Source organism: Fundulus heteroclitus, chromosome 6 (genome assembly GCF_011125445.2).
Source record: "Fundulus heteroclitus isolate FHET01 chromosome 6, MU-UCD_Fhet_4.1, whole genome shotgun sequence".
Taxonomy (NCBI): domain Eukaryota; kingdom Metazoa; phylum Chordata; class Actinopteri; order Cyprinodontiformes; family Fundulidae; genus Fundulus; species Fundulus heteroclitus.
The window spans coordinates 2,674,051-2,686,120 of record NC_046366.1 but is presented as its reverse complement, the minus strand read 5'-3'; the positions used below and the strand labels follow the sequence as shown (position 1 = coordinate 2,686,120).

General features: G+C 41.8%; 1 protein-coding gene across 5 annotated transcripts in view; it reads left to right on the top strand.

The window, feature by feature from the left end:
* The window catches only part of LOC105933891 (homer protein homolog 3), a 48,553-nt gene that overhangs the window by 1,496 nt on the left and 34,987 nt on the right, over positions 1-12,070 (top strand). For 4 of the 5 annotated variants that reach the window (XM_036137849.1, XM_021322111.2, XM_021322110.2 and 1 more), the window contains exons 3-4: positions 9,262-9,418; positions 9,663-9,713. In XM_036137849.1, the coding sequence (XP_035993742.1) occupies positions 9,262-9,418; positions 9,663-9,713 (208 nt within the window). The remainder of the gene's footprint in view (positions 1-9,261; positions 9,419-9,662; positions 9,714-12,070) is intronic. The other variant, XM_012873643.3, reaches the window with a different exon arrangement.

The window sequence follows — 12,070 nt, the reverse complement described above, 5'->3', positions numbered from 1 at the left end:
GGCCAGCGTGCAACCTTGATGGGGGGCCTTCGTGCTGTGTGGGGGAAGCCTGACCAGCTAGTCAAAGCACCTCCGGATTCATGGGTGGGCTCTGGTAGGCTGGCTAGTTTGGACTGTGTTGACTATGTTATCGGATGGATGGGTTCAGGGGTCGTCGGGACTGGGATCGAGGTGGGGACTGGGGTATTGACCTGGTTTGCCCAGGTTAGGGGCGATCCTCAGCCCTGGTCTCAGTTTATGGCTCGGTGGTCTGCTCTCCCCAATGCTGGTGATGGGGATCACCACCCAGTTCTGGGGGCTGGATGCTCCCGTGGGATATCGATACCTAGACCTGGGAGTATAGGATGTGTGTGATGAAGGCAAGTGTGTGATTATGAATGTTCGCCTGTGTGGGCATTAGGGTGGCAATGTGTAAATGTGACTACATGCTGTCTATACGCTTGTCTTTTTGTCAGGTTGGGTTTTGGGCCGCCCCATCTCCAGGGACATTTCAACTAAGTATGGAGCCCGACCCTGCTGTCCGGCTCCCCTCTGGTGGTTGACTCCTTGACGCTGGTGCGTTGGTGGCTCTTGGTATCTGATGTTGGCTCACTACTGGTGGCTGCTTCGTGGGGCGTGGGCTCCCATGCTTTTTCAGGGCCTTGCTGAGGGGGGGGGGGGGGGGGGGGATTGTTGGGTCTCTGGGCCAATGGCTGGATCTATTCTGACGTAGCTGGCTGTCGGCGGAGTCTGCTGGCTTGTTGCGGCAGCACTCAGAGGGGTTCTGCACTGTGGCTGTTAGGGGGTTTCCTGGGGCCCTTTTCTGCTCTTCTCTGGGATGGGGGAGGCAGCTATCTCCGTGTTGGTCCCTCCTGGACTCCTGTGCTCTGGGGGTCCTTTCGGTCGTCCGGGGTTCTTGTCTCTCCGGTGTCTGCCTCGGTGCTCTGTGGGCTGGTCTTTAGCTCCTCACAACCACTTTTGAGCATTTTTCTTATGGATAAACTTTACATACACAAGTACAAACACCCACAGGTGCTTGGATCCAGGTGCTTACAGATTCACTTATGGAGATAAACCCTATAAATGGCTTTGGCTGTCACTAAATACTTCTTGTATTAAATAATACTGGGTATTTTTCAGTGTTGTTATCAAAGGGACATTGGTTGCTTGTATCTGTGATACTTTTTGTGTTGGTTTTTCTGTTCTTTTTATATATATCGCCGCAGGTATAGAAACAGACTCTGAGGATGTTTTTTTGTACCCCCCTTTTCCTCTGCTCTATTTTGTCACCCTTTCTCCCTTTTAACTTTTTGCCTCATCTTTTTCTCTTCCTTTCTTTCTCTTTTAACTTTCCGTTACTGTGTCCATTGAATTTGAAATAATATCCAATAAAGTTTTTTGCATGTATATCAGGCGGAGGACTATGGCGAAAGCGGTAATGCTCCACTTGTGAAAGTAATTCTGTTGGGCTCTCTTTGGCATTAAGAAAGTAATTCTTAGTAATGCACTGCCAGACAGAACATGTAAAAAAAAGAAAGAAAGTGTAGCAGTAACCTCACAGCACTCTGCACCCAAGAGCACCAACGGACAGATTGCTTTGGCTCCCAGATGCCAGAGCAGCCTCATGCAGAGAGAAAAACCAGTCATCCCCAGAGTAGCCATATGCCAAGGCAGGTTGGCAGTGAAGCAAAGAAGCAGTAGCCCTAAGGCCAGAGAGACATAGGGAGAGACCCAGGGTACCAAACTCCCCTACTTAACCCCACGTCCACATTCCCTAGGGCACATCAAGTCTGCAACCCAGCCATCCAGGCGCCCAAGTGACTGCACAAACCCCTGGTAGCATTACTGCACAGCACCATAGAAGACAAACGGTCACTGGTCGTTCCGCTACATAATCCTGCAAGAGCTCCAATGGCTGTCCATGTACCAAAACTCCCCCTGAGACAGTGCTAGTGCATGAGACATGAATTTTAAAAGGCCCACCCACACCATCCTCCACTCCACGCTGGACACACTGCCATCCTTGTAGCACTAACAGCACCCACTCGGCCCGAGAACAACGCCATCTCCGGTGCAAATGCCGGTGCAACACCTGCCCCCCACATCCAGGCAGCAAGGTCTATGTGAGGTATTCTTCTTTTTCTTTCAATTCAAAGTATTGCTTTCTTTGCAATGCATACTGAGAAGCATATGGGATTGTACCACGATAAATTCCTTTATTGTGGTACAATAAAGGAATTTCTTATTTGTTTTCCCATATTAACTTTTCTGCTGTCAGACAGTCATGTTCATATTAGGAAGATGTACTCTAGGCATGTTGACAAGTCTTCACATTTTTAACAATCTTTGACCTGTAGTGTGTTCTGTGAAGGATTTTATAATGTATGAGCTGCAGATGCGTATTTTGTGCCATTTAAAGGTAGAGTCTGCGATTTTCTGGAAGTTTCCCCAAGTTCCTTTTTGAATAACTGAGCATGCGCAAGAACGCTTTACGAGCTGTTCTGCTCCCAAATCCCCTCTGGTATTATTTCTTTCTACTGAGACCTTCCTCTTCTGCTCATAAACATGCACGTGGTTTGCTTCCTGTGACACTCAGCCATGTTGAAAGTATACAGTGAGAGCAGTGAAGCTACAATGAACAGTTAACATCGAAGCTAACCGCTAAGCTAACCGCTAAGCTAACCGGATACATGAACAGTAGAAACTCTCATGCCCAGCTACCAAGCGGAAACTAACAAGGGACCAGCATGCACTCTGGCATTACGTGATCACGTCAGAATGATTGGCATGTGGGACAACCAATAGATGAAGGGATCCCCCTGGAACTTGAGGGACAGAGTGGGGTGAGAGCAGGACCAAACCTCTGACCAATCCCTGCCAGTTGGACCGAATGGCAGAGATCAGTCATAGTTTTTACAGTCCTACAACTCTCACAGAGATTAAAATTGAGCTTGGCAGAACTATATGCATCTGGCGAGAGTCAGGTTTACCAACTATAGCTTTTAAGGGTGATTGTGCAAATTTTGCGAGAAGGGTATAACTGCAGAGCGTAAGAACGCCCCCACTGTCGGAATGCCCACACTGTCGGAACGCCCACACGCCAACGCAAACGCTGATTGGTTCGTTGATTTGCCCACTTCAATACATATATTTTTTCCCTCCATCTCCTTCATTCAGCAGGACGGACGAAAAATGTCCGTCCCGCTGAAAAAATCCGTCCCGACGAAAAAAATCCTTATCGCAGGGTATTAGTTTTACCTAGGGACCACATGTGATTTGTAATAATAACGGCGTTGTATGCAGACAGATATTAACCGGCTCGCGGTGTCAGGAGAAAGCAACAGCGCGAGGACTATTATGACTATTATATGTAGTAGCCTACGATAGAATCCTGTCCTGTCAGGATAAGGGCTTCTACTGGAGAAACACCCCAAATATGCGACTGCACGTTCAAAAATAAAGCTAAAAAAAAACAACTCACGAAATTTACCAGCGACTGTAGAAAAAAAAAAGAAAGCATACAGAGGCAGAGTTGACAGCGCTGCTTCTGTCACACAGCTGCAGCGCAGCGTATTAATTACATGTAATCCCAGGTAAAAACCAGATCCGTGCGAGTAGGCGATTGGACATTTTGCTGCATGGAGCCAGGCAAAGTTGGAAAAAAAAAATCCGCTTCCTAGCATAAAGCCTGAAAAAGAAGGACAAATATGCGTGTGGGGCATTCAAAATCCGGACTGTCACCTGCCTTTCAACGGACGAAAGGTTCGGATGCTTTTGTGTAACTCTGCAATATTTTTCAATGTATGGTTTGTTTAATAAAAAACAAGTGTCTTTTTATTTGCACCCATAAGCGGAGCAAAAATCGGGCATCCTCGGACGGAGCTCTGGAAGTTTGCTTACTTTCAATACAAATTCGAAATAATTTATTAAGTTAGACAATCATTTATTTCAATCAATTGGTCCTATGTAGCCCCTAAAGGGGTGACGTTTTCAGTCAGTTGATTTATCTGGAAAATGGGTGAGAATTGACCGGATTCAGTGTCTGAAAACATAAAGTACATTTTCCTGAATTGACTTGTATTGTGTCTGACTGCACGTTGGTCTGACCTAAGATGGCCGCTCTGTCGGAACGCCCCCAGTCGGAACGCCCCCACAGTCGGAACGCCCCCAGTCGGAACGCCCCCACAGTCGGAACGCCCCCAGTCGGAACGCCCCCACAGTCGGAACGCCCCCACAGTCGGAACGCCCCCACAGCTCTGCAGTTACTCCTTACTGAATTTGCTACAATAGTTAAAATTATTGTCAGCATCAATATTCCCTTCACTGATGGGAAGTGAGATTGTAAAATCTACTTTAACATTTCTGAGAGTATATTTCAGTTGAAGTTTAAAAGTATATAACAATGTTATGTGCCTATAAAAATGACCAAAAACCATTTGATCATGATAAAATAAAGGTATATACACCAAGCCTCCATCCTGATAAAGGTTTGATGGTGCCTCGCAGTAAAGCGGCAGTTCGGCATGATCAAAGACCAACCGTTATTAATTAAATACACCGTTGTACAGCAACTTTAAGAGCCTCATATCAGAAAATGTATGTATATATATAATCTTAGCTCATGAGATTCAGAATCAACTTCAGTTTAAAAAGGGTTTTACTTCTTTATCTGGGAGGCCCAAATTACTAGTTACAAATCCAGGGTTCAAGTAACTGGATGGATTTGCTGCACAGACATCAATTTGATCACACATCCTGCTTTACACCCCCAGACTGTTTTGTCAACAGTTTTCACATACAGGAAACAGCTCAATGTTAACATAAAAACACAGATAGAGCTGCCAATCTGTTTTAGTCCAAGTCTTTGTGTATTCAAAGCAACTTTCATAGCTCAGGATGTGCCTCATCATCTCAGACAAGGCCAAACGGTGATAATGACATGTAACATAAGATCACCCTGGGCTTACTGCAGTGGTGTCCATACTTTTTGTCATATGGGCCAATATCATCAAGCCAAATGTACTAGCTGGCCAAAAAAATATGGAACTTTTTTTAAACTAAAATCACAATAAATTATGTTGTAAAGTTGTTTCTGTCAGGGTTGCACAGTGTCGCAGTAGGTAGTGCTGTTACCATGCAGCAAGAAGGTTCTGGGTTTGATTCCTACTCTTGCCCTGGGTCTTTCTGCATGGAGTTTGTATGTTCTTCCTGTGCATGCATGGGTTCTCTCCGGGTATTCCGGCTTCCTCCCACAGTCCAAAAACATGACTGTTTAATTGGCCCCTCTAAATTATCCTTAGGTGTGTGTGTGTGTGTGTGTGTGTGAAAGGCTGTTTGTCTCTGTGTTGCCCTGCGATAGACAGGCGACCTGTCCAGGGTGTACCCTGCCTCTCGCCCATTGACAGCTGGAGATAGGCACCAGAACCCCTCGTGACCCCAATAGGGATAAGCGTGTTGGAAAATGGATGGATATGTTTCTGTCAGCACAGCAATAAGCTAAGCATACAATATTTTAAACAAATTATTTTTTTGGCAGAAAAGGTGTGTGTAAATCATTCTCGATCCAAAACTTGAAAAGGATTTTGCACATTTGTCATATTGAAAGAAAGGCAAAAAAAAAAAAAACCCAGTATAAGAATATGATCTATGTCACTCTTTTTTCAAAGTTTAATAAATTAAATAGAAGCGAATTTGGGTGCACCAAAGTATGCATTTGAATAAAACTCGCAATATAGCACATAGTATATAGTATAAAATTAAAACAAATGTAAATTAAAGGTCTAATACTTTTTTCTAACATATTCAAATGTAAGAAGATTTTTATTTGTTGGTAATAATTTTTTTTAATAACAATGGTTAAGAATAAAAGTCTCCACTGCATCAAGCACCTGTGCTGACCAATTAAATCACACTTGCTAGCAGGTGTAATTCAATCACACAACAAATTAGTCCAGGAGCCGCAGTTTGGACACCCCTGGTTTACTGTATCCATTTAAGGTGAAGCTTGGATTTGTCATCCTTCTGCTGATCCACTCTACAACCTGGTGTCTCATCATGTGATGCGTGCACATCTCTACTGTAAATCAAAACTGGGACTTCTGCCCAGATTTCCATTCTTAGAGAAGCAATTATCCTCTGTTTGTTCTCACAGTCACATTAATGTATCAATGGTTGGAGTAGCTCCACAAGGAATCTGCTGACCTGGAGGTTTTTGGGGTGAGAAGAAGCATCATAGAGTAGGTTATTCCCTAATTCCAATGTTGAAATTATGGTATCAACATTAAAATATTTACATTGCTATTGAAGGAAGCATAAAATAGGATTTTATTTACTACAGTTTTTTTTATGAAAATCACTGAGACAAAGGTAAATGGACTGAATTTATTTAGTGCTTTTCTAGTCATACTGACTACGAGCAGCAGCGCTTCAGGATAGAGCCTCATTGACCCAGTCACACTCACAAACAACATTTATACACCTACCTACGTACAGATCAGGAGGCAACTTGGGGTCATGTGGCTTGTCCAGGGGCACATCATATGATAAAGTAGGAATTTAACCTAAAACCTTCTGAATGTAAGATGACTACCTTACCCACTGAGCTATAGTCACGCCCTGACAGGGGTTCTGGATGTGGCTGTCACTAATAGAATCGGCTATAAATGCTCACTGACAGGCAAAAATAATCCAGTTCTGTGGGGAGAAGCTCAGTCATTTGAAGAAGTGTCCTGGTTTGAGTAATTTCACAATTAAACTCAGAACATCACCTGCATAGCTGACAAAGAAACGTGTTGAACAGTAGCATCCCTGTTATGCATTTGTTCATTATCACCTCATTTGTTGGTAATATGAGTTAAAAATGACTTTTCAATTGTTTTAACACACAAATAGTCTTTGCGTGAAAAAAAACAAGTGCTCTGATTGAACAGGCCAGAGAATATAAATAGTTAATTATGGTAAAGGTACGTACACCATCTTTCCCCTTTATGGTGCATATAGAAGAGTGAAATGGAAAAAATACAACATCTGGTTCCAACCAGATGATTACATTAAGTAAAAATGACCCACAGATATCCTTAGCACATAACATTTTTACATGGTCATTTCTTATTTATAAAACAAAAGCAGTATAAAAAAATGTAATAACAGCCCATGACTAAGTAGTTCTTTCAACTACAGTAGCTCAAAAGGGTTTTGATGATGTAAAAATTAAAACATGAGAAATGAATTTTTATATTGTTTCTCAATGGAACATTAATCTTATATAATTCAAATTAAAAATGAATAGTTCTGTTAGGAAAAAAATAAATAAAAAGGCACAATATTACTTTAATTGAGCACCTTTTTATTCAATTTCAGCTTTCAGTCTTCTTTGATAGGAGCCTATCAGCATCCCGCCCCAGGACCAGGCAATATTTGCTCCATCTAACTTTTAAAAGATCTATCATATTCTGTGGACATTTCTTTTCCTAATACCACGATTGGTAAACTCGCAGATTTTTTGTCAGGTTGTTCCAAAACGGCAATTTTATTCTGGTGAAGGTATTCTTTTATTGATTTGGATACATGATTTTAATTGCTATGCTGAAAAATAAAATCACTTCCCATTGTTTCGCCCAGAACTAGCAGGGCTTGTAACAAGGGGTGCTCAGGCACTGCCTCCATCAGAATTGCAGGAAAAAAGTGTAGACAGTAAACATAAATAAAGAAGTAAAAAGTAATTATCAAAACTGTTCTCTCACAAAATGTGTCTCACAAAATCTTAGATTTTTCAGCAATTCCATTGCATTTTGTGTTTATCTTGGGTTATTTCTTTGTGTAGGCCTCCTAATTTTAAGATTTCAAAGCTGTAAGGCGCCAAGCAAAGGACTTTGTATATATCTGTCTAACTTTTTGGCTTCCATGCAACTTCATGCTGGTCTGTAATTGGTTACGTAAAGATTCTCCCCAGGCAGCCTGTGGCCAATCAGAGCTTTTTGTGTTATTCTTGATCCAATCAGAATAGTTCAAGCTAAGCTGAATTCAGGGGTTTTCAGTAAAACCGCTGGCAGCATAGATGTGCAGGCATGAAATCCAAACATATCCAAACAGATGCATATGGAAGAGTCAGACTACAATGAGAAGACAGAAAAGAACATTGTAGCAAAAGAATATTCCGTCATTTGTTTACAAAATTATAATTTCACAAGGTTTTTACAAGGACAAAAGCGGCGGACTTTTAATACTTAAAACTGTGGGGGCACTTCAGGTTGTAGGTACCTTGTTTTATTTTTATATTTCACTGTGGGCTTTTGTTATTGGTTGAGCTTTTATTGTGGCTTTTCGAAAGGGCGACAAATAAATGATTGACTGATTGATTGATCGTGGAAGGATTTATTTTTAAGTAGAGTTTATTGTTGTGACTCGTTGGCTACACAATACCCATGATCTGTGGCTGGCAAACAAGCACAAATTATTTTGCCACCTTGCATGGTTGTTCACATAACGTACTTGACCTCCAAACATGGTACTTTGCATAATGGTTTGGCCAAATGGTGCCATTTGGCCAAAGGTCTCTAAGTGTTATAATTTGTTCAGTTGAAACCTAGTTTTTTGCTGTATAAGTTGTTTGACATTTGTGCTAAATCTTTTCTAAACCAAGATAAGTCTGAAAACGATTAGCCTAGATTGTTGAGCATCGTGTATTTTTTCTATGGAATTCTACTAACACACCATAGTACTATCAATGTATGCCATCATATGTGACTTGGAATTAGCAGAATTAGCATTAAAGATTGTATTTTGATCAACTGAAAAGGAAAGGTTTAACAATTTTCTCATCTTAATGAGAAAACAATCCCCCAACTCTAGAAATTGTGTTGCTTTGTTCCTAACATCATGGATGTGTTTCTCTAAATAATTTTAGGTGCAGCTCAGATTGTACAGAGATAGAAACTGATGAAGCCTTATTATGTGTTTGTCAACATTATTTGCTAGTTCACTTTATACAGTGAGTGGTAGAAAAAGAAGTGTAGGAGGAAAACATATCCATCCTTGAAGGACAGCGTGTGGAAAAGACCTGACCTATTGAACACAAGTATTAGAAGTTGTTCTCTTCCTCAAAAAAGTGAGGATGACTGCACAGCTGTGGTATCCAGGTTGTCCCATTTGTTTTGCTACTCCTACATACAATGCACTCTGCATTATATATTTTTCTGAGTGGTTCCAGAAGGTTTTGGTGTGCAAACCGTCCTGTTTTCTTTCTTCTACTCCTTTAGAGCCTTCTTTTCTTTCTTTCTCCAGGGAGCAGCCGTTATTCAGCACCCGTGCACATGTTTTCCAGATTGACCCCACAACCAAGAGGAACTGGATACCTGCTAGCAAGCATGCGGTCACAGTGTCCTTCTTCTATGATGCCAACCGAAATGCCTACCGTATCATTAGTGTGGGTGGAACAAAAGTGAGTACTACATAAACCATCGTTCTAAAATAAACTAGATCTAGAAAAAGCAATACCAATAACAAACAGTGGTTTTTGCTGGATTTTAAAAGTTTTTGTGGTGATATGGTTGACCTCGGCAAATGAGCTTCAAGAGCCTCTTTCCTTCAGGGATTTGGATTATGAAGAACAGACCACATCATGGACTGGGGGAGGGGGGAGGGTCTTGTTAGCACCTACCATGACCCTGTTTTCTGTCTCGCAGAGGGCAGTGCGGGATGATGCTCAGCGGCCAACACTCATGTCTGGCTCCACGGTAATCTTCAGTGCTGCTCTGGCTGTCCAGCATGTTGTGCCAAACATGTCACAGCTAAAATGCAGTGTTTAGTACAGTGTTTAGAGCTTACATAATCATTTCTTGGAGTGGTAAAAAAAGGAGAAAACTTCTGAGGTTTTAAATCTGTTTTAGGATTGTGGTTTTAAAGATGATGTAGAAACATTCAGGAGGAATTTTGTTTCTATGTGTTAGGAGGTGACTTTGGTCAAATCCACAAGACTGAGCAGATATGCACATTCCTGATCATTTCTGATGGTTGGGTACTTGCTCTTCTTTTTATGGGCAGTCTGGTTTGAGGTTGCCTTTGCTCAGAATATCATATTCTATGCTTATGGACTTTTAAATAAGGAACACTGGTCTCTAACTGGAAAAGGCACACTGTTTCACATTCTGTTTATGCTGTTGGATCTGTTTGGTGTTCCAGGGTATATTCACACCTGCCACATTTGATCTGCTTTAAACAGGACCCCCCCCCCCCCCCCCAACATACCTCTCTCTGGATTTAAAAGGGACATATCATGCAAAATCAATTTTCTTAGCTCTTAAACACACTTTATTGTGTACTTGGAGCCTTGTGTACTAGGAATGCCAAAAATTTTAAATTAATCTCTCCAGGTGCTGCATGGATATCTTTATATCTTCATATCTTTTAGGCTGTTCAGTTTTTCTCTATTCTGTATTATGTTTTTTTTTTTTAACAATTGCATCGCAATATTTGCTGCAGAGCTGCTAAACAGTATAAAGGACTTCTATCTTACCAATTTCGTGAATCTGCCATTTTTATTTTTTGCTGTGATTCTGTAGTCCTAGCTGAATAATGCAAAAGCCACAAGTGGATAATGTTCGTTTGTTGCGTGTATAAAGCCACACAATTAATTACACCGTCTTCACAGAATCGTACAAAAATGGCTGAACGGGGTGGAGTGGAACGCTCTGGGACATGGAGGGGGCCGGGATGTGAAGTGCCTTCTTTGCATTTGCTGACTGCCGCAGCAAGCAGCATCGGAGAGCCACTGTTTGTCCGTTTACTGACCAAAACAGTACCTATATCCCAAAACGAGAGCCTTTCCCTCAACTTACATTGCCCAAGAGAGCTCACTACTGCCCCTGAGATAACTTATCGCCATTGGATGTCACCCAATCACCAGAACAGGACACATTAAAGGATAAGGTTTGGCAGAGAAAACAGGGAAAGTTCAGGCTCCCACATACTCAGGCATACCATGTGCATACAGTGAGCTCCACAGACGTTTGAGCCTTCATTCTCGAGTGGCCAGTTGCCTACATTTCTTTTGACAAATTTCTACATTTCCCACATTTTCTGCCGGCGGGACAGAGTGAGGGAATAGATAGAAGCAAGTTTGATGAGCTAGTTGAGCACCTAAAGCCATTTCTTCTCCAGTAGACACCCACCACACACCTATCAGTGTGGTGCAGAGGGGGGCTGTGATGATGTGTGTCCTCGTAACTGTCTGCTTGCAGCAGCTTAGTGTATCTGCTCGGTGTCACAGACTAAACAGTTCCATGTGAAGGATCCCACATCACGATGGCAGCATAAACAGATGCTGGCCGGCGGGTACGATTTGAGTTCTATTTACTGCTACGGTGGCTTGTTAAGTCCAAAGTGGCATATGCTTTCTGTAGTTGTTTTGGATCACCGCCATTTTGCATTCAAACCAGAAGCACCTGCACCAGAGTCCACCTGTAAGTGGACCAAGACCACCTCAAAAAGTGGGTTGTTTGGTCCAGACCAGAGTTCGTTTGAGTGTATTCACACCATCACAAAAGGTTCGTACCAAGGTTTGGACAACCTTAGTCTTAGATTAAAATTATTTTTGTATCATTTATTTTTCACTGTGTTTTGAAGCTAAAATCTGAAGCTTAGCTACCTGCTAGCGTTCTTTTGTTCCTGGTGTTAATGTGTTTTGGGTTGTGTTAAGGTTATGACAATCTTTATTTCCAAGAGAGTTTGTATTTTTTGGTGTGCTCATTACACTGAAATATGACTAAAGCTCCATTTAAGCAAGCTCTTGGAGGTGCGCTTGCTGCTAAGCTAACAGCTTGCTATGAGCCAAGCTAAACATAATTACAAATTGTTTAAAGATAACCCTTGTTTTATTTGCTCCACTATCATCCAATAATGCCACAAGCATTCTTTTAACATTAATAAGGAACATTATTGTTGATTAATGGTTTTGCAAGTGCCATTATTAAGTTAATGGAACTTAAAGGAGCTATAAGTAAGATATTTACTGTAAAATCAACCTACACCATTCTCATTTCTCACCTGGAATGGAAGGAACATTGCCTATAAACAATCGGCCTCTCCATCAATA